This window comes from Phyllopteryx taeniolatus, chromosome 5, assembly GCF_024500385.1.
Source record: "Phyllopteryx taeniolatus isolate TA_2022b chromosome 5, UOR_Ptae_1.2, whole genome shotgun sequence".
Lineage (NCBI taxonomy): Eukaryota > Metazoa > Chordata > Actinopteri > Syngnathiformes > Syngnathidae > Phyllopteryx > Phyllopteryx taeniolatus.
Genome location: NC_084506.1, coordinates 1,583,187 through 1,610,391, shown reverse-complemented (window position 1 = coordinate 1,610,391; position 27,205 = coordinate 1,583,187). Strand labels below are relative to the sequence as shown.

Here is a 27,205-nt window from a genome sequence, read left to right as displayed (position 1 = left end):
CCATCCATCCATCCATCCATCCATCACCTTTTATATGATATTTGATATTAGAACTGATATATACTTTTAGGTGAGAGGCCGGGACCTTGCCCCGGACTGGGCAGCAGTCAATCATAGGGATGGTTTGCAAATAATAATAATAATAAAGCATTCACATTCATACTTATGGACTAGTTAAGAGTCCCGTGAGGAGGCTAGAGCACCTGAATTAAACCCAAGCAAACACAGGGACACCACAGGGACCCACCAAAAAGGGGGTCTGAGCTGAGATTTGAATGTAGAACCTCTTGACTGTGAAGCAGGCGTGCTAACGAAGGAACAGTCTGATTGAAATTACAGTGGCATTGCATACATTTTATTTTATTTTTTGTATCGGTTCATTTTCTGGAGGGTAGTGTACTTCTGATTGTCCGTTATAGTGCCATACTGGTTTACCATCATGTGTTTCCTCTCCAACTAATATGTGCTTTCTCTTTTGTTAAATTTGTACACTCCTGGTCATTGACAGCTTTTTTTTTTTTTTTTCCTTAAGTAATGTTTAAAAAAGCTATATAATTATTATATGTAATAAGTGCTATTTGGGTGAGTATTCATGATGTAGGGAAGCTTAAGCAAGTTTGTCAAACATTCATGCAGTAGCCCTACAGTGTACGTTTTGTCAGTTTGTCCTCTTCTGCCCTCTGGTGGTCAGTAAATACCGTGACATCCTATCAACATTCCTATCCTATCCGTAACTCGCACTAGAAAAAAACACTAACCGTCATCAAAGTCAAGGAATTGTATATTAAATAAATATATATATATATATATATATATATATATATATATATATATATATATATATATATATATATATTTTTTTTTTTCAGGATGATGAAGGCCAATCATCTAAAATGTATACTTCGTGACGGTTAGATTTGAGATTGATTCATAGAGGCATACGTACGATGCACTTGTGCGGATGAAGCTTGAAACATGGCAGCGCCGAACTGCTCGAACGCAAATTGTGACGCCGGTTTTTCTGCTGACGTGACCACGAGTTCTTGTCCGCTTGACTAAATGAGCCCTTCAAAAAACTGACGATGTTAACGAGTCTTTAATTCAGAGAACGGCCCTGTGGCAAAGACGAAGTCTTCTGATGCAATCGTATGAGCCCACTAATTTGTGTTTCACTGCAGCACAAAAAAAATGTTTACTTTCAATCAGCTTGACATTAGTCAAGTCTTCAAGCAGAGGTGCTTGGGACTTGAAAAGACAGCACACGGGAGGAGGTTCCCAAAACGACAATGTATCTACAGAGCGATGTTACAACCCAACAAGGTACGTTTAATTTGAAACTGTTTTTTTTTGTGTGTGTTTATGTGAGACTTTTATGACTATTATTTAAATACACGTAGACATTGGCCACAGGTGTTAAATTGCCATGCGTGACGTCACTTCACTGCGACAAACTTAACCCGACAAGTGTCCAGCAATGATTTCTAGCTTCATACGTATACTTACTCTTTCTCAAATTGTATCTATATTTAACAGTTGTTATTATTTCTAACTATATATATATATATATATATAAATTATACCTGTCTTTTTAATGTCCTTAAAACGTAACATTGGTAAATTGATATTGGTAGTTCTGCATTGGTTGCTACTGTACGTTTTAGCAGGATTTAACAATGAAACTAATTATTATTATTAACAGATTATCGCACTACTTTAAACTGCATGCATTTCTTGAAGTCTCGGCGCCCTTTGCACCAATGGTCATTGCACTGGACTATTGTTCTATTAGTTATTTCAAACTGCTCTAATTGCTAGAAGACTCTGCATCTTTTCTCACAATTGTCAAAACAAAACAAAAATAATAATAAATGTCCCCGCATTACCGCATTACTGGCAACCTTTTATTGATCAGTGACTGCTTTTTTTAATATATATTTTTAAATATATCTTTATATCTCTAAAGTATTCTCTGTCACTTGACTGTTGTCGTACTAGAGCGGCTCCAACGACCAGAGACAAATTCCTTCTGTGTTTTTGACATACTTGGCAAATAAAGATAATTCTGTATCTGATTCTGAATAGTTTTTGATTCACGTGATCAGATTTTTGGCTATTTTCTATTTTTATTGTCCAAACAATAGGTATAATGTACCTTCACAAAATCTCTATGCAAGAGCTCTAGTAAAAATTTCTACCTTCCAAAATACTATTATATTTGGACTGACACTGTAAGAAGTACTTGGCGATACAGTATTTTTTATTGGGCTACTGTTGCTGTGATTTTGTTGTTGCCCCCCCTCTAATTCAGCTATACAAGTTTACTAAAATACGTTTAATGCAGTGTTCTACAACTGAATTTCATTAGATGTTGTACTTGTACTAATGGAGCCCATAAATGAGCCAAATGTTTCAACACAGTGCTTCCACGCATGATGACATAATCCGGGTTGTCAGTATGAATAGAGGTGATTTTGTACACAGCGGCCTGAAATATTGACTAGCCTTGTTTTTTAAACTTCTAGATCTGTCCAACATCAAGAAATAACAAGGACCACCGAAAGTCAATAAAATGTGCTGAAAAAAAACAGATATCTCCACCATTAAATCCTCCTCAGAAAACTGAATATGGGTTAATTTGTCAAAAGATCAGCTACCCACAAACCCATATGTATCAACAAGGAATCTCCAAACCCTCAATTCAGGTTTGTTCCAACAGAGTTTTATTAATGCGTCTGCATTATTATGTCAAGTTGCATTGTAAATGTTTTCAGTTTTTCTTTCTATTCAGACATTCAAAACAACCATCAAGAACAAAATTTTCACTTTCAACTTACCAAGTATGACATGTGAAAGTAAGAGTTTTAGGGCACCAGTCTTTCACTTGTATTGTTTGTATTCTGATAAACAATATGTGAAACATATTATTATTCTGTGTGCAGGTATTCTTAAAGATAACAAAAGATATTTGACACCATATGAGCAGATTGAAATTAAAGAATACAGAAAAGTCTGGTACGTAGGAAAAAAGGATACTAAAATTCGTACACAAACCACATCTGAGGAGGCCAGGTCATTTGATGATGACCAAGGATTCTACAAATCAGTAAGTACAGAACTATTTATTTATTTAATTGTTTTAAATTTTTTAATTGAACTAAATTAATATCTCAGGGCACAATCAGAACTTTAAATACCCACTGGCTTGAAATTGTTGACTGATCAAATCAAAATTGTACTCCTCTGACCTCAGACACATTTGATCAGATATCATGACTATTTCCACTACCATGACTAGTACCCTGATCAACCATGATTCCTAAAAAGTCAATACAAATCTAGTGGAACCTTCAAAGTTGAAGACAATCTGTTCTTTGACGCTGGTTGGCTTCCAATGGTAATTTCAAAAAGTAGTAAATATGTCATTTGTAGTGAATTCATTCGACAAGTATGGAAAAACATCACTCACTGTATAATAAAACCAAAATACAAAAACTCACCCTTGAAGCTCCCTGACAGACGCGCAATGAAAAGGAAACATGAGAGTGCATTGTGTCACCTCGCATTTTATGAATATTGTTGGAATTAGTAGACCGAATAAGAATTCATCTTGATCTGTTTATTTATTGCTTGTTGTGAGAAACAGTAATATACAGTAATCCAATAAAATTTTGTCTACAAGCTTCTCTGGTTAAGTCACGAGCCAATTTTCTACATGCTATTTACATTAGGAAGTCACAAGCCGGTATGCTTTCAGCTACGTGCTATTGACATTAACATTTGATTGGTAAAATTAATGTGTGTATGGAATTGATATTGAATTAAGTGAATGCCTTGTATTGCACTGAGCAGCCAAATGTTTTCCTTCACCATAAGAAGTTCAGTTTAAAATAGCCAAAGAAAAAGCAAAACAATAATGCAAAGCCAAATTAAGAAGGAAGAAAATTGCCACAGTCTGGATATTGAAGACTTCATAGCTTGCGAATAGCCATGACAAGGACAAGAACACAACATTGGCAGGGAACAGGTGTCAAACTCAAGGCCCAGCAGCCAGATGCGGCCTGCCACATTTTATGTGGCCAGCAAAAGCAAGTCATGTGCATCTACTTCATGTTTCTTGTTAAAATCTGTTCCACAATTGGAAATTATCTTCACTTTTAATAACGTAGACATATTTTAAGCATTCCCATGGGCTCACCACCTGTGGGAGGGGCCGTAGGGGTCGGGTGCAGTGCGAGCTGAGCGGTGGCCGAAGGCGGGGACCTTGGCGATCCGATCCCCGGCTGAAGCTGGCTCTAGGGACGTGGAATGTCACCTCTCTGGCAGGGAAGGAGCCCGAGCTGGTGTGTGAGGTCGACAAGTTCCGACTAGATATAGAGCTTGGACTCTGATACCAGTCCTCTTGAGTGGGGTTGGACTCTCTTCCACTCTGGAGTTGCCCACGGTGAGAGGTGCCGAGGAGGTGTGGGTATACTTATTGTGGTTCACCCCGGTGGACAAGAGGGTACCCTCCCTCCGCCTTTGGGTGGGGGGACGGCTCCTGACTGTTGTTTGTGCCTATGCATCAAGCAGCAGTTCAGAGTACCCACCCTTTTTGGAGTCCTTGGAGGGGGTGCTGGAGAGCGCTCCCGCTGGGGACTCCATCGTTCTGCTGGGGGACTTCAATGCTCAAGTGGGCAATGACAGAAAGACCTGGTAGGGTGTGATTGGGAGGAACGGTCCCCCCCATGTCTTGGACACTCGGGTGAAGAGAGGGGCGGAGCTGTCAACTGATCACTACCTGGTGGTGAGTTGGCTCCGATGGTGGGGAAGATGCCGGTCCGACGTGGCAGGCCCAAACGTATTGTGAGGGTCTGCTGGGAATGTCTGGCGGAATCCCCTGTCAGAAGGAGTTTCAACTCCCACCTCGGACAGAACTTTGCTCATGTTCCGGGTGAGGCGGGGGACATCGAGTCCGAGTGGACCATGTTCCGCGCCTGCTGTGGTGCCTGTCGTGGCGGCAATCCCCGAACCCTTTGGTGGACACCAACGGTGAGGGACTCCTGAGGCAGCTGATGGGTACCGGCTGGCCAGGCGGAATGCAGCTTTGGTGGTCGCTGAAGCAAAAACTCGGGCATGGGAGGAGTTCGGTGAGGCCATGGAGAAAGCTCGGACGGCTTCGAGGAAATTGTGGTCCACCATCCGGCGTCTCAGGAGGGGGAAGCAGTGCACCATCAACACTGTGTAAAGTGGGGATGGGGCGCTGCTGACCTCGACTCGGGACGTTGTGAGCCGGTGGGGAGAATACTTCGAAGACCTCCTCAATTCCACCGATACGCCTTCCCTTGAGGAAGCAGAGTCTGGGTTCTCTAAGGCGGGCTCTCCTATCTCTGGGGTTGAGGTCACCGAGGTGGTTAAAAAGCTCCTCGGTGGCAAGACCCCGGGGGTGGATGAGATTCGCCCGGAGTTCCTCAAGGCTCTGGATCTTGTAGGGCTGTCCTGGTTGACACGCCTCTGCAACATCGTGTGGACATCGGGGACAGTGCCTCTGGATTGGCAGACTGGGGTGGTGGTCCCCCTTTTTAAGAAGGGGGGACCGGAGGGTGTGTTCCAACTACAGGGGGATCACACTCCTCAGCCTCCCTGGTAAGGTCTATTCAGGGGTGCTGGAAAGGAGGGTCCGTCGGGAAGTTGTGGATTTCGTCCTGGCCGTGGAACAGTGAAACAGCTCTACACCCTCGTCAGGATCCTTGACGGTGCATGGGAGTTCACCCAACCAGTCTACATGTGTTTTGTGGACTTGGAGAAGGCGTTCGACCGTGTCCCTCGGTGGGTCCTGTGGAGGGTGCTTCGGGAGTATGGGGTACCGAACCCCCTGATACGGGCTGTTCGGTCCTTGTACGATCGGAGTCAGAGTTTGGTCCACATATCCGGCAGACTCGTTTCCGGTGAGGGTTGGACTCGGCCAAGGCTGCCCTTTGTCACCGATTCTGTTCATAACTTTTATGGACAAAATTTCAAGGCGCAGCTGAGGCGTATAGGGGGTCCGGTTTGGTGACCTGAGTATTGCATCTCTGCTTTTTGCAGATGATGTGGTTCTGTTGGCTTCATCAAGCCGTGACCTCCAACTCTTACTGGAGCAGTTTTCAGCTGAGTGTGAAGCGGCTGGGATGAGAATCAGCACATCCAAATCAGAGACCATGGTCCTTAGTCAGAAAAGGGTGGAGTGCCCTCTCCAGGTCTGGGATGAGATCCTTCCCCAAGTGGAGGAGTTCAAATATCTTGGGGTCTTGTTCACGAGTGAGGGAAGAATGGAACGGAAGATCGACAGGGGGATCGGTGCAGCGTCTGCAGTGATGCGGACTTTGTATCGATCCGGTGTGGTAAAGAAGGAGCTAAGCCGAAAGGCGAAGCTCTCGATTTACCGGTCAATCTACGTTCCTACTCTCACCTATGGTCACGAGCTGTGGGTCGTGACCGAAAGAACAAGATCCCGGATACAAGCGGCCGAAATTAGTTTCCTCCGCAGGGTGTCCGGGCTCTCCCTTAGAGATAGGGTGAGAAGCTCTGTCATCCGGGAGGATCTCAGAGTAGAGCCGCTGCTCCTCCACATCGAGAGGAGCCAGATGAGGTGGCTGGGACATCTGATTCGGATGCCTTGCGGACGCCTCCCTGGTGAGGTGTTCCGGGCACGTCCCACCGGGAGGAGACCCCGGGGACGACCCAGGACACGCTGGAGAAACTACATCCTTCAGCTGGCTTGGGAACGCCTCGGGATCCCCACGGAAGAGCTGGATGAAGTGGCTGGGGAGAGGGAAGTATGGGCGCCCTTGCGACCCGACCTCGGATAAGCGGTAGAAAATGGATGGTTGGATGGATATTTTAAGCCGTTTTTGTTACCAAACCACTTTTTTAAATAAATTGAACAGTATCCATCCATTTTCAACACCGCTTATCCTGGTTAGGGTCGCGGGGTGCTGGAGCCTATCCCAGCTGACTTCGGGCGAAAGGTGGACTACACCCTGTACTGGTCTCCAGTCAGTCGCAGGGCACATACAGACACGGACATCCATTCGCACCCACATTCACACCGTCACTGAGTGGGAACTGAACCCACGCTGCCTGCACCAAAGTCAGGCGAGTGTACCACTGCGCCATCAGTGAAATTGAACAGTAGTTGAACAAATTGTTTTCCTTGACTTTGTCACAACGGCCTTCTAAGGAAAACCAGAAATACAGTGTGTCCCGTAACTAAAATGAGTTTCACACTCCTGGGTTAGGTTAGAGGAGCAAGGTAGCTATACTGCCAAGAAGTTCAAGAGATTTATTTGTAAGTCTAAAATCAGGATTTTTTTTTTTTTTTTTAATAAAAAAATATCACTGCTTCTTCCACTACATACATTTTCTATTGGTTCCCCAAAATATCACAATTGGAGTGACCACTCTCCTCATCCTGTCATGCCACTATTTCACAGGTACTCTTCATGAATGCAGTTTCTGCATGTCTGCATTGTGTACTGTCATTCTCTTGAGGACTTATTACTAATCAATTCATTGATCAATGACCTTTTCATCAACAGAGGATTGGCGACCACTTGGCTTACCGTTTCGAAATATTGAGGGTGATAGGATCAGGATTTGCTGGAAAAGTACTCAAGTGTAAGGACCACAAGACAACAATGCTCGTGGCAGTCAAGGTCTTTCGAAACACAACTGAGTAAGATGTTACCAAAACAATGTGTGAAGCAAAAAGACTAAAGTTAAGAGTTTTGTAATATAAATAAATTGTCCTGTTTAAGCATATTGTATGTGAAAGTGTGTCCTAAACTTTGATTGGTGCGGCATATTTTAAATTAATAGTCAACAGACTTAAGAAATGATATGATATATGATGACATTTCTAAGGGGTCCTCGGTTTACAATGGTACCAACATAGGACATTTTGAGGTTACAAATGGCACGCAATAAACTAGTTTTAATGCGACATGCTCAGTTAGCGTTGTTTTTTATTTGATTGTTTTGTATTCATGACTTAAGTGTTATTCATAGAAAAATTTACGGCTTCTCTACTTCGTTAACATAGGTTAACAGATAACGAGTTTCGACTAACATACAAATTCGGGTCATGTAGAAAAGTAACCGAGGACCCTGTCAAAAATACTAGCTCTGTCCTTTTCTTAAAAGCTGCACTTACTACTATACATTTATATGAAATGCCAGTTCATCTCACCTCGACATAATAAATGATCATTCTGCGCATGCTTCTTTTAGGGGTCATGGGTTTGCAGAGGCAGAACTAAAAGTTTTAAAGACCCTGCAAAAGTTAGACAAGAGCAACAAAGCCAATATAGTTCACATGAAGGAGTACTTTTACTTCCGCAACCATCTGTGCATCACCTTTGACCTCTTTGAGTAAGTTGACCACATGCTTTTAGTTCATTCTGTAGTATGACTAGAACATTCGATTAATGCAGTAAGAGAACTTCTATTATAATGATTTTCAGAAAGGACCTCTTTAAAGCCTTAATGCAGAGCAAAATGCGGCGACTCCATGACGGGGACATTAGAAAATATGCCACAGATGTGCTTAAGTGTCTTCTAGTGCTTAAAGGCATGAAGATTGTTCATGGTGACCTGAAACCTGTAAGAAACGTTATATATTTATTTAATTTTGTAAGACAACCACATGTTCAGGTGTAGAAAAAAGGTAAGATGTTTTCATGAAATAATAAGAAAGGTTATCTCTGAAATGCACATGCATGTTAAAAGTGTTCCGTCAACATTTGGGCTAAGGCATCAAAACCAAAACAATATTGGGGGACCATAGCATTGTTGTTTTTGCTGCTCAAGATACTGAAAACTGTATGTACAGTTTGAGGTGTGTCAGAAAAGTTCCACAACTCGAGACATATATTTAAAATCCAAGTTTTCCCCTTCAAAGTAATCCCCCTGAAATCCAATGTAATGCAATTTCCCAGCCTTCGCTGCCATAACCTTCATGTACTCCTGAAAGGATTCTTGAAAATTGTTCCCCTTGATCACCCCCTTGAGTTTAGAAATGGAAATAGAAATAAAAAAATATATTTAACCAAGTTGGGTTAGTAGGGAGGTTTTCGAGGGCATTGTGAGCAAGCGTGTTGTTTATGGTGAGGCAGCTCCGAGTTGTCCTGCTTACAAATCTCGCCTCTTCTCACGCACTGAAGGAAGCAGAATCTACATGTTGGTTGGTAGTCTGTGCCACATTAATGGGAACTCTTCGTTTCTCGTTTGGGTTTGAAATCTATGTTTTGTGACACCAGTCCTGGAACTTTTATAACATGCCTTGTATACTGTATTGCTGAATGTTATTGAACATGGTGTTTCTTTACTAGTTATTGTAATGATTCATCTTGCATGAAAATCGGTTAGCGAATGAAAAATCAGCACTAGCATCTAACATGCTGCTGGCCATTATATCAGCATGCGGCAATGTGTCATTAAATCAGTCAAAACCAGAGAACATTTTTGAACAATTTGTAACAGGTTATTTGTGACATATTGCTTATATGTTCCCAGGGGAATTTTTTTTTATTGCACATTAATTAAATTTGTGTTTGATAAAAAGAACACAATGGGAATCAGTGAATCATATCATATATAGGGAGTAGTTTTATACGTGTATTGTGTATCCCTAGTCTTTACAAAGTGATAACGCCATTCAATGCATTATAGCAGCATGCATCTTTGCAGCTCTGTGACTCTGGCTCTTTTTAAAATGAAAATAATAATAATTGGAACAAAGTCCTTATTACAGTAGCTCTACTATTGGTAAAATTTTATCTAATCTTTCTTTTGCAGGAAAACATTCTATTAGACAAGGAAAACAATGCTGCAGTGAGCGATTTTGGAGGCTGCATTTTTTTGAAAGACAATGGCAAGTGTACCTTTTTCAACTAAATGTCACAGTTGAACATTTAGAGTCCCTCTAAAGTGAACATACATTGGGAAACATTGGAGGTTTTGTTGAACATTGTGACAAATTAAAAAAAAAAAAAAAAGGCAATGTTTATTGTCTGATTTGACCTTCAGGGCGTCACTAGGTGTTATGGACTGCCGAGACGGGGCTGGGGGGAGGGGAATGTTTAGACCCCAGGAGATGCGCAGGATATGAGTGAATGTTGCACACGAGCGCAAACTTTACATACAGCGAATTAAAAGGCTGAGATTGTTTTATCAATGTTTTATACAAATTTAACAAAGATCGAATACTGTGTAAAGGTTTGAGACAAGTGTAACTTTTTTTTAGTATTATTTAAGTCTTTTTTTAATAGTTTACACAAACACAGGACGTATATTTACAGCAGTATTATTATTAGTAGTAGTAGTACTAACAATAATAATACTGAGGAATATATCTTTGCTCAGCTATACCAGCGATGGATAGTAATACACTGACAAACAGAACAATGAAACACAGATTGCAGAAGGTACAATAAACCTGTGTATCATAGTATGTTTACAGATTTAAATCATGACAGCTTTGTTTTCAATTAAACAGCCCAATTTTCACAATTAGGTTTTCTAGTAAATTGAGACGATATTATTATTTCAGTATTCATCCTCTTTGAGAAATTTTAGTTTGGTGGTTAGCTGTGAGATATTTTATAAAATAGGTGCCTTGGCTCAATACATTTTGGGAAACACTGATGTACCCTAATTTCTCATGTATAATGCGCATTTTTTCCTCCCAAAATTGTCAAAAGTCAATAGTGCGCATTATACACATAGCTATAGGGGCAAATGGAAAGAAACTTTCACATTTTATAAATGTATGTAAAAGCACAAGTTAAATAAGTCTTATGTGATGAACATTTACTGAAATGTTTCATATTTCATAACCCAAAATGATATTAATAAGGATAATATTCGTGTATTATTATTATCATCCACTGATGATAATCATAGGTGAATGACCTCAACTTGTGCAAAAGGTTAACTCTATAACTCTTTATGGGCCATAATCTCCTGTGTCGATAAATAAAAAAAGCCGTGAAGCTGCATGTTTTTCTGGCTGTCCGCATTCTCTAGTCAAGTCAAACCTGTCACTTATCCACCTTCCCTCCAGCTACGCACTCTGGGTGGAGCAACCTCAAATATCGGCATTCTCACTCAAATCTGGCAGAGCGTGCAACGTGTGCGTATTCACTCATGGATTTAAGCAATCCCCCTCCCGCACTAAGGAGGCTGTTGTGAATCTAGCGGCTTGTGAAGTTGACGGCCTCTGAGGGTTCAGTGATGGCGCGTATATATGCTCACTGACAGCCCCGTGGTCGTAATTTGTCCCTACCATGTGATGCCGACACCCAAATGTTGATATACTGTACATCATTCATCGGCAAAAAATATCAGTGCCAGATGACTTTTATTCACCTGCGAAGAGCTTTTCTGCTTCCAACATTCTGCTGCGGCTTTCCCTTTTTCACAATTAGAACAACTACAGTCATCATAATGGCGCAATGGTGGGATCGATTTTGAATAATTTGTTTTTATTTGATTTATGTCTGTTGTAAAATATGTTTAAGTGACTCACCTGCAGTCTGTGGCGCAAGCTGGTTGCAGGGCTGTGCTGATAAAGAACGGCTGGCTCACCCTCTTTTGTATTGATAGACCTCCAAACGTGTTTGGCCATAAGCACAGTATTCTAATGAAATTACTTTTATTGGATTTATTTCATACAGAATTAAAAAAAACAAATGTTCCTTGAATTTAGCATGTTAGACGAGCAGTGCCGACATCTTACTGGCGACGATGTGCTTCGGAGTTTCAGATTTAAAGTGTGCTATATTTTTTACATTGATTTTTATGGCATTTACAAGTCTCAGAAAAACTCCAGATGTTATTACAGGAGAATCTGCGTACCAGGTAGCCAGGTGCATAAAAAAGACTTACACACAAATGCAAGAAAATGTAAATAACCAGTACCCTCACAATGCTTTTCAGACTAGCTAATTAGAATGGGACTTTCTGGTGTTAGCTGGAACTAACTAATTTTTTACTAGCAGTAGTGGTGAAGAGTTACTTTCTGGAAAAACCTTCATAAGCCCAACCTAACATCCTCTGCTTCCAGTTGGCTGGTGTCATAATTCTTATTGTTATTATGACATTATCGGCTGAGCCACAAAGAGCCACAGGTACCAAATGCAAGCAAGGTCGCAGGCAAAACGTGGACTGGATTTCCTGTGGTAATGGTGTTTTAAGTGGAGCAGATTGGATTGGATAATGAAGTCTGGACAGTGACAGTAGAGGGGGCCATATTGGAGATGGACATTTTCCTCAGAAACATCACAATATATGTATTTTATGTTATTCTGAGATTATCATCATGGCTAGTCAGTTATTTATTTATTTAATTTTTTTACCAAGACCTTCAGAAGGGTGCAGGGTATGCCTTGGCAAGCACCCTGTTTAAACAAATAAATAAATAAAAATTGTCACAAAATTAATTACTCAAGTAATGAGGCAACATTTTGTTTAATGAATTAATAATTAATAGGCTTTACCTCCCACATGCGTCATCCTTTTGGTTTTTTTTGTACATTTGCCTGACTGGTGCGGGCAGTGTGGATATATAGCTATATATATATATATATATATATATATATATATATGCTCACGAGCATTCCTATATATATATATAGGAATGCTCATGAGCATTCCTATATATATATAGGAATGCTCATGAGCATTCCTATATATATATAGGAATGCTCATCAAACTCCTGTTTGGAACATCCCACAGGTGAACAGGTGGGTGCCATGATTGGGTATAAAAGGAGCTTCCCTGAATTGCTCAGTCATTCACAAGCAAAAATGGGTCGAGGTTCACCTCTTTGTGAACAAGTGCATGAGGAAATAGTCGCACAGTTTAAGGACAATCTTCCTCAACGTACAATTGCAAGGAATTTAGGGATTTCATCATCTACGGTCCATAATATCATCAAAAAGTTCAGAGAAACCAGAGAAATCACTGCATGTAAGCGGCAATGCTCAAACCCAACATTGAATGCCCGTGACCTTCGATCCCTCAGGCGGCACTGCATCAAAAACCGACATCTGTGTGTAAAGGATATCACCACATGGGCTCAGGAACACTTCAGAAAACCAATGTCAGTAAAGACCGTTCAGCGCTCCATCTGTAAGTGCAACTTGAAACTACAATGCAAAGCAAAATCCATTTATCAACAACATCCAGAAACGCCGCCGGGTTCTCTGCGCCCGATCTCATCTAAGATGGACTGATACCAAGTGGAAAAGTGTTCTGTGTCCGCCTTTCTTAAATTGTTTTTGGAAATTGTGGACGTCGTGTCCTCCGGGCCAAAGAGGTAAAGAACCATCCGGACTGTTATGGATGCAAAGTTCAATAGCCAGCATCTGTGATGGTATGGGGCTGTGTTAGTGCCAATGGCATGGGTAACTTACACATCTGTGAAATGAACCATTAATGCTGAAAGGTACATACAGGTTTTGGAGAAACATGCTGCCATCCAAGCAACGTCTTTTTTATGGACACCCCTGCTTATTTCAGCAAGACAATGCCAAACCACATTCTGCACGTGTTACAACAGCATGGCTCCGTAGTAAAAGAGTGCGGGTACGAGACTGGCCTGCATGCAGTCCAGACCTGTCTCCCATTGAAAATGTGTGGCGCATTATGAAGTGTAAAATACGACAACAGAGATCCCGGACTGTTGAACAGCTGAAGCTGTACAGCAAGCAAGAATGGGAACGAATTCCACCTACAAAGCTTCAACAATTAGTCTCCTCAGTTCCCAAACGTTTATTGACTGTTAAAAGAAAAGGTGATGTAACACAGTGGTGAACATGACCCTGTCCCAGATTTTTTGGAACATGTTGCATCCATAAAATTCGAAGTTAATGATTATTTGCTAAAAATCAATACATTTGAATAAAGTTTGAACATTAAATATCTTGTCTTTGTCGTGTATTCAATTAAATATAGGTCGAACATGAATTTGCAAATCATTGTATTCTGATTTTATTTGTTTAACACAACGTACCAACTTCATTGGAATTGGGGTTGTGTGCGTATATATATATATATATATATATAGCAAGACAATGCCAAACCATATATATACATACATATGTGTGTATATATACATATGTATATATACATGTGTATATATACATATGTATAACATTATTATAACAACATTAAGCCTGCGACCCATTGACTTCACCAGACTGTTGCATTCTTCATTTGAAATGCTTTTCCAGGCCTTTTCTGGCAGCCTCTTTCAGTTCTTGTTTGTTTCTGGGGGTTTCTCCCTTCAGTCTCCTTTTCAGCAGGTAAAATCCATGCTCTATTGGGTTAAGGTCCGGTAATTGTCTTGTTGCATGATGAAGCCTCCCCCGATTAGTTTGGATGCATTTTTCTGGAAATTGCCAGACAAAATGGTTTTGTAGACTTCATGTAGATTTCATTCTGCTGTTACCATCTCGAGTTACATCATCAATAAAGACTAGTGAGCCCGTTCCAGAAGCAGCCATGCAAGCCCAAGCCATGACATTACCTCCACCATGCTTCACAGGTGAGTTTTTGTGTTTTGGATCATATGCAGATCCTTTCTTTCTCCATACTTTGACCTTTCCATCACTTTGGTAGAGGTTAATCTCTGTCTCATCATTCTATAAAACTTTGTTCCAAAACTTTGTACTTTGCAAAATCAATTTGGCCTTACGATTCTTTTTGCTGATGAGTGGTTTGCATCTTGTGGTATGGCCTGTAAATTTCTTCTCTCAAAGTCTTCTTCGAACAGTACCTTGTGATACCTTCACCTGTGCCTTGTGGAGGCTGTGAGTGATGTCACTACCTGTTGTCTTTGACTGTTTCTTCACAACTCTCACAATGTTTGTCATCAACTGCTGTTGATACCCTTGGCCGACCAGTTCGATGTCTGTTTCTCAGTACACCAGTAGTTTCTTTCTTTTTCAGGACATTCCAATTTGTTGTATTGCCTATGCCCAATGTTTGTGCAATAGCTCTGATCGATTTTCCCTCTTTTCTGTTTCAAAATGGTTTGCTTTTCTCCCATAGACAGCTCTCTGGTCTTCATTTTTGTTAAACAGCAAAATACCTTTTCACAGGTGAAACCCAAAACCAAGAACAAGCACTATATAATGTTTAAGCAATCAATCTAAAAGCCAACACCTGAGCAACTAGAAACACCCATCAGTCACATTCTAATACTTTTGCTCACTTGAAAAGTCGGTGGGTTCAAAAAAACGGTGCTCTGTCCTGAGTTGTTTAACACATCTACATGTAAATACCATGAAATAAAAGTTGGAATTCTGAATCTTTGTCTCATATTCATCGTTTGATCTTTTGAACCCAAATGTCTTCATTATACAACAAAAACAAAGGAATTTACCTTGCTGTTCCAATACTTTAAGGAGGGGACTATATATATATATATATATATTAACAATAGTGCACAAAAAGTCTATTGCTATGGAGCAAACCAGGACAGACAGTCAATTAAACATAACATACATGACAACTAAAGGAAATTAAAGGAAATTAAAGCTTATGTGTCTCTTCTATATGATCTACCACAGATAGACCAACGATTTACACTCTACCGTACATGTCTCCAGAACTGCTCCTCGGCAAAACTTCTACCCCAGCGACTGACATGTGGAGCCTCGGCTGTATGTTGGCTGAACTCGACAGAGGCTACGCTCTCTTTGGTGGCCATACCAAAGCAGACATGTTCTACTCCATCACAAGAGTAAGATTGAGTCATAACAAACCCAGCCTCACCAGTTTTAAGTGCCTAAGCCAAGGTATTGAATGTCAATTCCTTTCAGGTTCTTGGCCTCCCACCAATAGAAATGCAGGTTGAAGCAAATGAAAAAAAATTCCGCATTGGTAAGCAAAAAAATAAGAATTCAAACTAAAGGTACTGGCAATAACTGTTCTTTTCCTTCTTAAGTTTATTTGTAAAAAATAATTAAAAAAAAAAAAAGTAAATATATGTTGGATTCATGGCAATTTCACACCTGTCAGAAGATAAACTTCCATCCATCCATCCATTTTCTGAGCCGCTTCTCCTCACTAGTGTCGCGGGCGTGCTGGAGCCTATCCCAGCTGTCATCGGGCAGGAGGCGGGGTACACCCTGAACTGGTTGCCAGCCAATCGCAGGGCACATACAAACAAACAACCATTCGCGCACACAGTCACACCTACGGGCAAATTAGAGTCTCCAATTAATGCATGTTTTCGGGATGTGGGAGGAAACCAGAGTGCCCGGAGAAAACCCACGCAGGCACGGGGAGAACATGCAAACTCCACACAGGCAGGGCCGGGGATTGAACCCGGGTCCTCAGAACTGTGAGGCTGACACTCTAACCAGTCGGCCACCGTGCTGCCCATAAATAAACATAGGTACAGATTTATGTTATTCATGTTTTGTTTCTTCGATTAGTCTGGAAGTGCTGGACTAAGCGAAATTATTCCATCGTATGTGAATCAGAATCAGAATCATCTTTATTTGCCAAGTATGTCCAAAAAACACACAATAAATTTGTCTTTGTATTTGAAAGCTGGTGTGGCAGTGCATTCTTTAATTTTAAATATGTAGTCTTATCAATTTGAAATATAACTCGATATTCTTCTACACCAGAGTTCCCTCAGAATCAAAGTATCTGCTGAGAATATTTATTCATTCATTTCCCGTGCCGCTTCTCCTCACTAGTGTCGTGGGCGTGCTGGAGCCTATCCCAGCTAACTCTGGACGAGAGGCGGGGTACACCCTGAACTGGTTGCCAGCCAATTGCAGGGCACATATAAACAAACAACGATTTGCGTTCACATTCACACCTATAGGCAATTTAGAGTCGTCAATTAACCTACTATGCATGTTTTTGGGATATGGAAGGAAACCGGAGTACCTGGCAAAAACCCACGCAGGCAAGGGGAGAATATGCAAACGCCACACAAGCGAGGCCGGCCGGGTTTGAACACGGGTCCTCAGAACTGTGAGACAGTCGTCCACCGTTCCACCCTACCTAGAATATTACAATGATTTTTGTCTAAAAAATATATTTAAAAAACACTGAATTTGTGAAGGGTGTGATTTGGGCCAAGGAAAAATATTATTTTGGTGCTCATCTCAGAGGCAGCTCTTGGGATTTGTCAGGATTTATCGTTGGCAGATGTCTGCAGTCAATTGAGTGTGCATGTTGTAGGCTATAGTGTCTATTGCTGATGCTACCAAAAAATGAACGTATTTTTCCCTTCAGAATTGCCTGCCATCTTTTAAAAATGGGTTTTTATGGCTTTCTACGTTAATTTAAATAATGTACAGTATTGAAATTATATTTTGATTAAAATGCTGTAAAAAGTCAACATTTGTTTTAATATTTAAGCAGTCTCACTTTTTCCTTCTCCTGAGATTTTCATTCTCTTGGGGTTCTTATCACACATTCTCTGATATAACACTTCCTTTTAAGTCCTACGATGGCCAACAGGCTCACTGCATCTTCTGAGGCTTCTAGTAGTAAGCCTAAGATCCAGAGGAAGATCTGATCATTCAGGAGAAGATAAAATTCCTGGATGTGCTTCGGGAAGGACAAAGTTACACAGCTGTTATATTGAGAATGCTAGAAAAGATTGTCGGGGTGTAGGGTTAGGTTAGGTTTTAAAGCACGTGGGAGGGGTCAAACTACAAACCCTAATTCCAATGAAGTTGGGAAGTTGTGTAAAATGTAAATAAAAACAGAATACAATGATTTTCAAATCCTTTTCAACCTATATTGAATTGAATACACTACAAACAATATATTTAATGTGCAAATTGTGCTACATTTTATTTTGTTTTTGCAAATATTCACTCATTTTGAATTTGATGCCTGCAACACATTCCAAAAAAGCTGGGACAGGGGCATGTTTACCATCGTGTTAAATCACCTTTCCTTTTATACTCAATAAGCGTTCGGGAACTGAGTAGACTAATTGTTGAAGCTTTGTAGATGGAATTCTTTCACGTTCTTGCTTTATGTTGAACTTCATTCGCTCAACAGTCCGGGGTCTCCATTGTGGTATTTTGCGCTTCATAATGCGCCACACATTTTCAGTGGGAGACAGCCCTCGTTTACGATGAAGCCACGCTGTTATAATGTGCAGAATGTGGCTGAGCATTCTCTTGCTGAATTAGGCGTTGGATGGCAGCATATGTTGCTCCAAAAGCTGTATGTACCTTTCAGCATTAATGGTGCCTTCACAGATGAAAGTTACCCATGCCATGGGCACTAACACATCTCTATACCATCGCACATCCTGGATTTTGAACTTTGACACAATGTCCATGATTTCCAAATACAATTTGAAATGCGGACTTGTCAGACAACGGCACACTTTTCCACTTTTTCTCAGTCCATCTCAGATGAGCTTGGGCCCAGAAAAACCAGCCAGCAGCATTTCTGTGTGTTGTTCATATCTGTCTTTCACTTTATATATTAGTTTTAACTTGCATCTGTAGCTGTAGCAATGAAAACTTCCTGAGCCCTTGTGCAAATATCCTTTACACAATGTTGCTGTTTTTTCATGCGGTTACGCCTAAGGCCTCGGGCTTTCAATGTTGGTTTTTGCCCTTGCCACTTACATGTGGTGATTTCTCCAGATTCGCTGAATCTTTTGTTGGTATTATGGACCGTAGATGATAAAATCTCTTAAAATTCTTTGCAAATGAACATTGAGAAACATTGTTCTTAAACTATTGGATGACTTTACAAAGGGGTGAACCCTGTTCATCTGTGGAAAGTTCCAAACAAGTGTCTTTTGAGCATTCCTCAATTTTCCCGGTCTCTTGTTTCCGTCCCGGCTTTTTTGGAACGTGTTGCAGGTATCAAATTCAAAATGAGAGAATATTTGGAAAGAAAAAAAAAAAAACATGAATCAGTTTGAACATTAAGTCTCTTGTCTTTGCAGTGTATTCAATGGAATATATGTTGACAAGAATTTGCAAATCACTGTATCCTTTTTTTATTTGTTTTACACAACTTCCCAAATTAATTGGAATTGGGGATTCAATGTTTTTATAAGGCCTACAGTGTAGATTTTCACTTATTGCGAGTGGGTTTGGAACATAGACGCTGTGATAAGTGGTGGTTCACTCTGAAAACAAATGTTGCACAAGTTTGTTTTGGGCACCATTTCTACTTTGGATAAGCTGTTGAGTAAGAAAACATACAGTGGTAATACCACATTTATTTTCATAGGTGTTTGATTATGACTTACCTGTAAGAGCATTTGTTCACTAGAGTTACAAGTGAAGGAGGCCCAACATTATCATGCCTTGAATTTTTTTTTGTTACTTTTTGACTTTCTTTTTTTTTTTTTTCAATGCAGGCAGCCCGGACATTGAATCCTCAAAACTGCATAAAAATACACTGGCCATAAGGATAAGGTCAAGCAATCCAAAGTTTCTGGATTTCATTTCGTACTGCTTGGAGTAAGAGCACATACTATCTAATACTTATATTGTCAAACAATAGGTCTACATGAATGTCCATTAAGTGCATGTATATTGTTTATCAGATATGATACAAAGAAACGCCAAACACCAGAACAGGCTTTGCGTCATCCATGGATCCTAAACACAGATGCGCCGAAACCAATGAAGACAACTATTAAAATGAGTGAGTCAATGCTAATAATGTACACCGTAATTATGAAAACATCAGTGAAAAAAAAAAGCTATTTTCATACCACTTTCGCACTGACTGAAATATCTGGATGACCATTGGAATTACAAGAAATTGTATTATTTGGGGTTATATACAGTTGCAAATACAGTAGACCCCGCATATTTTTCTTTTTGTTTATTCTTTATTTTGGCAGGAACCAACCCTGAAAGTGCTTTTTGGGGGTTTAAGAATTTTTGGGGTGAAAATAATAATAATTATTATTTGTTTTTGAATGCAATTATAATGAGTGTCAATTATCCACTGATTTTCGCTATTCATGGTCCGACCTGGTCCCCACCCCTCCATGAATAGTGGGGGTCCACTGTACTTGAATATACTTAAATTCATAAATTGTTTATAAAACATGATCTGATCTTCATCTAATTCTCAACTACAGATAAACAGTTTCCTCAAACTATCCACACAATTATGTTTCCATATTTTTATTGAACACAACATGTAAAACGTCACAGTGCAGGGTGGTAAAAGTATGTGAACGTTTGCATTTAATTAGTGGTTGAACATCCTTCAGGAGAAATAACCTCAACCAAACCTTTCCGTTAGATCCACATCAGACCTGGAAAATTGTCTGGAGAAATTTTGGGACCACTGCTTTTTTTAAACCGTTTCAGTTTGTCAGTATTCCTGGGACATCTGGTGTGAATTGGTCTTTTACAGTCATGCCACAGCATCATAATTGGCTCAAGGTCAGAGCTCTGACTAGGTCACTTCAGAAGGCCACTTTGACTTTCCTTTAGGTAGCTGTCTTGTTTCATTACCTGTCTTCTTTTAAACTTCAATTGGCAGACAGATAATCTTACATTCCCCTGTAAAATGTCATGATGGACTTGGGAATTATTTTTTCCCATCAATGATAGCAATAGTTCTAGGCCCTGACGCAGGTACGCAGTCCCAAACCATGACACACAAGACAATGGAAATGATTTTTTTTAGATAACCACTGTGTTGTGTGTTGCTTCCAAACAACACCCAGAATACTTTCAGTAGTGCTGTGAAACAATCATGCACACGTTTACAAGCTTCAAACCTGTGGCAATGATTTTAGGGACAGTTCCGCTAGATAGACGCATCTATCGAGCTGGGCCTTTCGTAATTGACATACAACCCCAATTCCAATGAAGTTGGGACGTTGTGTTAAACATAAATAAAAACACTAGACAATGATTTGCAAATCATGTACAACCTATATTTAATTGAATACACTACAAAGACAAGATATTTAATGTTCAAACTGATCAAATTGATTATTGATTGATTGATTATTTTTAGCAAATAATCATTAACTTTGAATTTTATGGCTGCAACACATTCCAAAAAAGCTGGGACAGGTGGCAAAAAAGAGGATCATCAAACACCTGTTTGGAACATCCCACAGGTGAACAGGCTAATTGGGAACAGGTGGGTGCCATGATTGGGTATTAAAGGAGATTCCTTGAATTGCTCTGTCATTCACAAACAAAGATGGGGCGAGGTTCACCTCTTTGTGAACAAGTACATGAGAAAATAGTCCAACAGTTTAAGGACAATGTTCCTCAACGTACAATTGCAAGGAATTTAGGGATTTCATTATCTACGCTCCATAATATCATCAAAAGGTTCAGAGAATCTGGAGAAATCACAGCATGTAAGCGGCAAGGCGGAAAACCAACATTGAATGCCAGTGACCTTCGATCCCTCAGGCGGCACTGCATCAAAAACCCGACATCAATGTGTAAAGGATATCACCACATGGGCTCAGGAACACTTCAGAAAACCAATGTCAGTAAATACAGTTCAGCGCTACATCCGTAAGTGCAAATTGAAACTCTACTATGCAAAGCAAAAGCCGTTTATCAACAACACTCAGAAACGCCGCCGGCTTCTCTGGGTCCGAGCTCATCTAAGATGGACTGATGCAAAGTGGAAAAGTGTTCTGTGCCCCTTTTCAAATTGTTTTTGGAAATTGTGGATGTCCGGACCAAAGAGGAAAACAACCATCCGGACTGTTATGGACGCAAAGTTCAAAAGCCAGCATCTGTGATGGTATGGGGCTGTGTTAGTGCCAATGGCATGGGTAAATTACACATCTGTGAAGGCACCATTAATGCTGAAAGGTACATACAGGTTTTGGAGAAACATATGCTGCCATCCAAGCAACATCTTTTTAACGGATGCCCCTGCTTATTTCAGCAAGACAATGCCAAACCACATTCTGCACGTGTTACAACAGCGTGGCTTCGTAGTAAAAGAGTGTGGGTACTAGACTGGCCTGCCTGCAGTCCAGACCTGTCTCCCATTGAAAATGTGTGGCGCATTATGAAGCGTAAAATATGACAATGGAGACCCCAGACTGTTGAACAGCTGAAGCTGTACAGCAAGCAAGCATTTAACCCATCACAGTGAACACATACATGTTAGTGGAACACACTGTAGACCAGCTCTACACCCTCAACAGAGTCCTTGAGGGTGCGTGGGAGTTTGCCCAATCAGTCTACATGTGTTTTGTGGACTTGGAGAGGATATTCGACCGTGTCCCCTGGTAGTTGTTGTGGGGGGTGCTCTGGGACTATGGGTTACTGGACCCGCAATGTGGGCTGTTAGGGCCCCGTACAACCTTTGTCAGAGTTTGGGACACATTGCCGGCAGTAAGTCGGATTTGTTTCCAGTGAGGGTGGGACTCCTCCAAGGCTAATCTTTGTCACCAATTTTGTTCATAACTTTCATAGACAGAATTTCTAGGCATAGCCAAAGCATTGATGGGGTCCGGGTTGGTGACCTCAGTATGACGTCTCTGCTCTTTGCAGATAGAGTTCTGTTGACTTCAACAAGCTGCAATCTCCAACTCTTACTGGAGCTGTTTACAGTCGAGTGAAGCTGTTGGAAAAGTTGGAAAAGGGTTGTGTTCCCTCTCCAGGTCAGGGATGAGGTCCTGCCCCAAGTGGAGGAGTTCAATTATGTTGGGGTGTTTTTCACAAGTGAAGAAAGAATGGTGCGGATGATTGATAGGCGGATCGGCACAGCGACAGCAGTCATGCGGCCTCTGTATAAGTCTGTCGTGGTGAAGAAGGAGCTGAACCGAAAAGGCTATTGATTTACCAGTCAATCTATGTTCCTACCCTCTTCTACGGTGGGTCGTGACCAAAAGAAAAAAATTGCGGCTAAAAGCAGCTGAAATGAGTTTCCGCTGCAGGGTGTCTAGGCTCTCACTTAGCGATAGGTTGAGAACTTCGGTCATCCGGGAGGGGCTGCTGGTCCTCCACATCAAGAGGCGTCAGATGAGGTGGCTAGGACATCTTTTTCAAATGCTTCCTGGATGCCTCCCTGATTTGGTGTTCCAGACATGTCACACAGGGAGGAGGCCCCAGGGAAGACCCAGGACACGCTGGAGAGACTATAGCCCCTTTTCCATGACAGGAACCTTTTAAGAAACTTCCCAGCTCTTCCCTATCTACCCTGGTAGTTTGAGTTCCCCACTGTGTTTGTAGCGAAAAACTGTCTCAGTACAAAAGGTTCCCCCAGGGTCATTTAGTTCCTCCAAGCAACTAAGGTCTTCTCTGATGTTCCCGGAACGCTTAAGGGGGTAGGCTGTTCTGAGAAACGCTGATTGGTTGACACTGACGTGCTTGCGCCTCTCCGGCCGGCCGGCCTGGCGCCAGTGTCGCCTCAGCCATCCGCTGCACATGCCCGCGTGGGCTTGTGCCTACCCGGCTGGCTGGCCCCCTTCTACCATCTTCCTGCGGACCCAGCCACCTCATCGGCGGTAACTTCTTATCCCGCTTTGGTCCGGGTGGCTCGCTACTTAGCGAGACTGAGACACAGCTGCCCTCTTGTGGACCCATGTAGTTTTATGATGAGCAAGAATGTGAATTTTGACACGCAAATTGCGATGTAAATCTGCTTATTTTGAGCATTGGTACAGGAAATGAATGTCAGCATTCTGTCTGTCTTTGTTTTGTAGGTTTGTACGTGTAACAAATACAAATTTGCAACGTACATTGCAACATTTGTTATTTTTTATCTATTGAACCGTTTTATATCGGTAAGGTTGTCATGATACGTAATTGTATCGAGTTGGACTGGACCCAAAAGCAGACTGAGGTGGAGGGAGTAGAGGAGAGTGGTTTATTTTGGAAGTGGCTCAGAGTTTGTGTATCCAAGGCATGCCCGTGGGCCGTCGGAACAAGGAAGGTGCGGGAGCGTGAGGAGGTGGAAAAGCTTGACGGCGTGGTTGGAACGGGCAGCGAAGCGGGAGGCACAGGAGGGGCACTGGAAGTGGAAGAGAACACAAGTGGGTAAGTACAGGTGCGGCTCATCAGATAATAACTTACACGTGTACCACAAACGAGTGTGAATACTCTGTTGTCGGATCCCTGGGTCAGGTAGGCTTAAATACAGGCAGTGATGAGTGCTGATTGGGCACAGGTGCACATGCAGGGATGAGTGCTGATTGGGAACAGATGGGCAGGCGAGGGGATGGTAATTGCTGGGGAGAGAGAGATATCTGGTAGGGCGGGGCGCAAAGCGAACCCCAAGCTCCAAAAAAGGAATAGCAGGGCACAGATCATGGCAAAGGTATTTGCAATGCTGACCCGGCTGCAGACAGCAGAGTAAAACAAGGCAAAATAAAAGCATATATATATACAAACTGTACAATGTGATATACTTATAAGTTAGATATTACATTAAATAAAAAGGTCCATAAAAGGCATGTGAGCTGGTGTTCTCAAAAGCTTGAGAACTCACATTTAAAAAAAGTAATCTCCTAATTGCCAAGACACTGGAAAAACTTGGGTTTCTGAATAAAAATGTATATAAACAGTATTATAAAGATAAAAGCTCCCTGCTTCAAAGACCAGGTTGGCATTGCAAATGACAATCAGTTCTCAATTGCCTTACGTGGATAAATATATGATTAGGGTAAGGTTTTAAAGGCACCAAATATATTTTAAATTTAGATTAAGATATAAAATAATACATTAACTTTAAAGATTGAGTTATGCTGTGTTACGTAGCATGTAATTGACTAGCAAAACTCTGACTCTTCACCAGGAAATAACTTTTGCTTAGGATGTGCCTTTTTCTGTTTGCGCTTGGCTAGTTGCAGATGTACTGTACTGATTATCCAAATAATTCTTCCACATTCTTGTGCTTGCCGCTGACTAATAAGCGAAAGATCCAGTGGTGTGTTCTGAAACATTTTGGTTCACTTGGGAAATGGAAGAATCCCATCCTAACTCAGAGGAAGTGAATTATAGGTGTGAAAGCACCCAAAGATTAACTGCAAGATGACACATGATGATTTATACTCAGTGGGTATGAGAGCAGACATAGCATTTAAAAAGGCTGAAAATAATATTTCTCTTTTTTGTCCACCCCTACACAGGTGTCAAAGCAGCCAAAACCAGCTTACTAAAGAGAGACAAAATTGCACCACCCCTGTTGCAGCCATTGGTACTACATAAATAGTGACCCCTGAACCCTTGGACATTGGGATTAAACACTACATGCTTGTATAAAAATACATGCATATATTAAAAATTGTGGGTATATCATAATAGCAAACTTAGCTGAGTCAGTAGCAGAGTTATAGAGGCAATGGGAGCAACAAGGAGAGGCCTAAGCACCAGCTACTAGTTTGCAAGGCCATGACTCCAAGGACTCCTAAGGCTCTACAGACCTACCTAAGGAATACCTGAATTAACTAAGAGAATGCCTACATCTCTGCCCAACAAATGGATACTTAGAGAACATGGCATCATGCAGGCATACAGCAGTGTGCTGATCTTCAACAACTCAATGCCAAAATAACAGGAAGCCAGCTTCAAGACCATTGCACATTTCACCATCAAGTGCATCTTAAACCAAAATAATGCATACTTAATTTACAGTGCCATTTTTATAGTGCCTTTCGACCTCCAAGGTACTCACCTAATGATGATGGTGTGTACTGACATAGCATCAAGGCTAATTTTTGTTAACGTCCTCTAAAATCTTTTGACAGACGAGACTTTGTGACTCTACCACTCTGTGCACCCTGAAGTCCCTAACAGATAGTTGCAAATACGATATGGATACAGAGCTATTGTGATTGAAGCAGGTACGAAAAAGCCATCTCAGTGATAAGAACAAGACTTAATAAGCCTTGCCACGTATGTGCTAACAGTCATCAAATACACAGCTGGAATTGTCACTGAAATTGAAAGATGCTGCTGGTGTTACGACAAGAAACTTGACAATGCACAAAAGCTTCCACCTGGAGTTGAGCACTATGAAGACAAAAGTGTGTCAGCCACAACAGTGGATGCATCCATGAATATTTGCGGGACCATCCACAGGATAAACTGCATTGGTGGTGTACTTGTTAGAATTTAGTTTGGAGGTGATTGGTAATCCCCTTTTGTAATGTTTTACCTTTTGATTAGTTTGTGTCTTGTTGTTTTTTTTTTTTTGTAGAAACAGGTTCCCTGAGAAGGATGGCCTGTCTCTTTTTTTTTTTTTTTTAAATACATTTTCAAGACAAAAGACAGTTTAAAAATCTAATGGATGGATTAAATTTTGGTAATTTTTTTTAACAACATGGCTCTGGTATTGTTCCAATTTTGTCTCTTCCACACATCCTGCAGATTGACTTCTAGCTGCTACCTTCCAGCAGAAGATCCAGATGTTTCAGTATGAAACAACGACTGCCAATGCATAGTTTATAACACTGTCAGGTTATGAGTAAGGTTAATTACGTATATTTATATAGCCCCAATTCACAGCAGACTTGGCTCAAAGTCACATTTACATTCGGAGCAGGTCTAGAACGACGTTCCTCACACATGAAAGACCAACTGAACCCCACATAAATGAGCAGTAAGGTGAAAAAGGCAAAGAAATACACTAAGAAAGAAACCTGGAACAGAATGGAGACTCAGTGTGGGGTGGCCATCTGCCTTGACCAGGGGGGTTGCGGTAGAGAGACAGGAGAGGGCAGAGAGAAAATTATTGTGGGAGTGATGAGAAAACATTGTAAATCAGTAATTGTATTTTGAATAAAAATGCTATGATGATTAGACGTAATGTTGGAGGCACTTTTAATGGTATAGAACATCAAAAATCATTTGCAGATGTAATGGTGTTTCGAATCACTGATGGTCTAGTAGTACATTCACTTGACTTTGGTTTAGGCAGCGTGGGTTCAGTTGCCATATTAAGTTGAATATGAACTGTCGTCTATGTGTCCTGCGATTGACAGGCCTACAGTCTAGGGTGCAAACTGCCATTTCCCTGAAATGGGCTGGGATAAGCTGCAGCTCCCTGCGACCCTGAACAGGATAAGCAGTATAGAAAATGGATGGATTAATGGATGGTAATGGCATTGCTGTTGTTGACTGCAACTCTGGGAGTGAGGGCACTTACAACCCCGATTCCAATGAAGTTTGGACATTGTGTTAAACACATAAAAACAATACAATGATCTACAAATCATGTTCAACC

The 27,205-nt window shown here is 41.1% G+C and overlaps 1 protein-coding gene across 1 annotated transcript; it reads left to right on the top strand.

Moving 5' to 3' along the window:
* The first annotated feature begins 927 nt into the window (after positions 1-927).
* LOC133477883 (dual specificity tyrosine-phosphorylation-regulated kinase 4-like) lies at positions 928-26,234 on the top strand. The gene is made up of 13 exons (XM_061773200.1): positions 928-1,320; positions 2,523-2,702; positions 2,789-2,852; positions 2,940-3,103; positions 7,557-7,693; positions 8,248-8,388; positions 8,481-8,619; positions 9,814-9,889; positions 15,595-15,767; positions 15,847-15,907; positions 19,389-19,491; positions 19,578-19,678; positions 25,110-26,234. Exons 1-13 carry the CDS (start codon positions 1,189-1,191, stop codon positions 25,190-25,192), a joined length of 1,554 nt encoding a protein of 517 aa, XP_061629184.1. The 5' UTR covers positions 928-1,188; the 3' UTR covers positions 25,193-26,234.
* Positions 26,235-27,205: the final 971 nt, after the last annotated feature.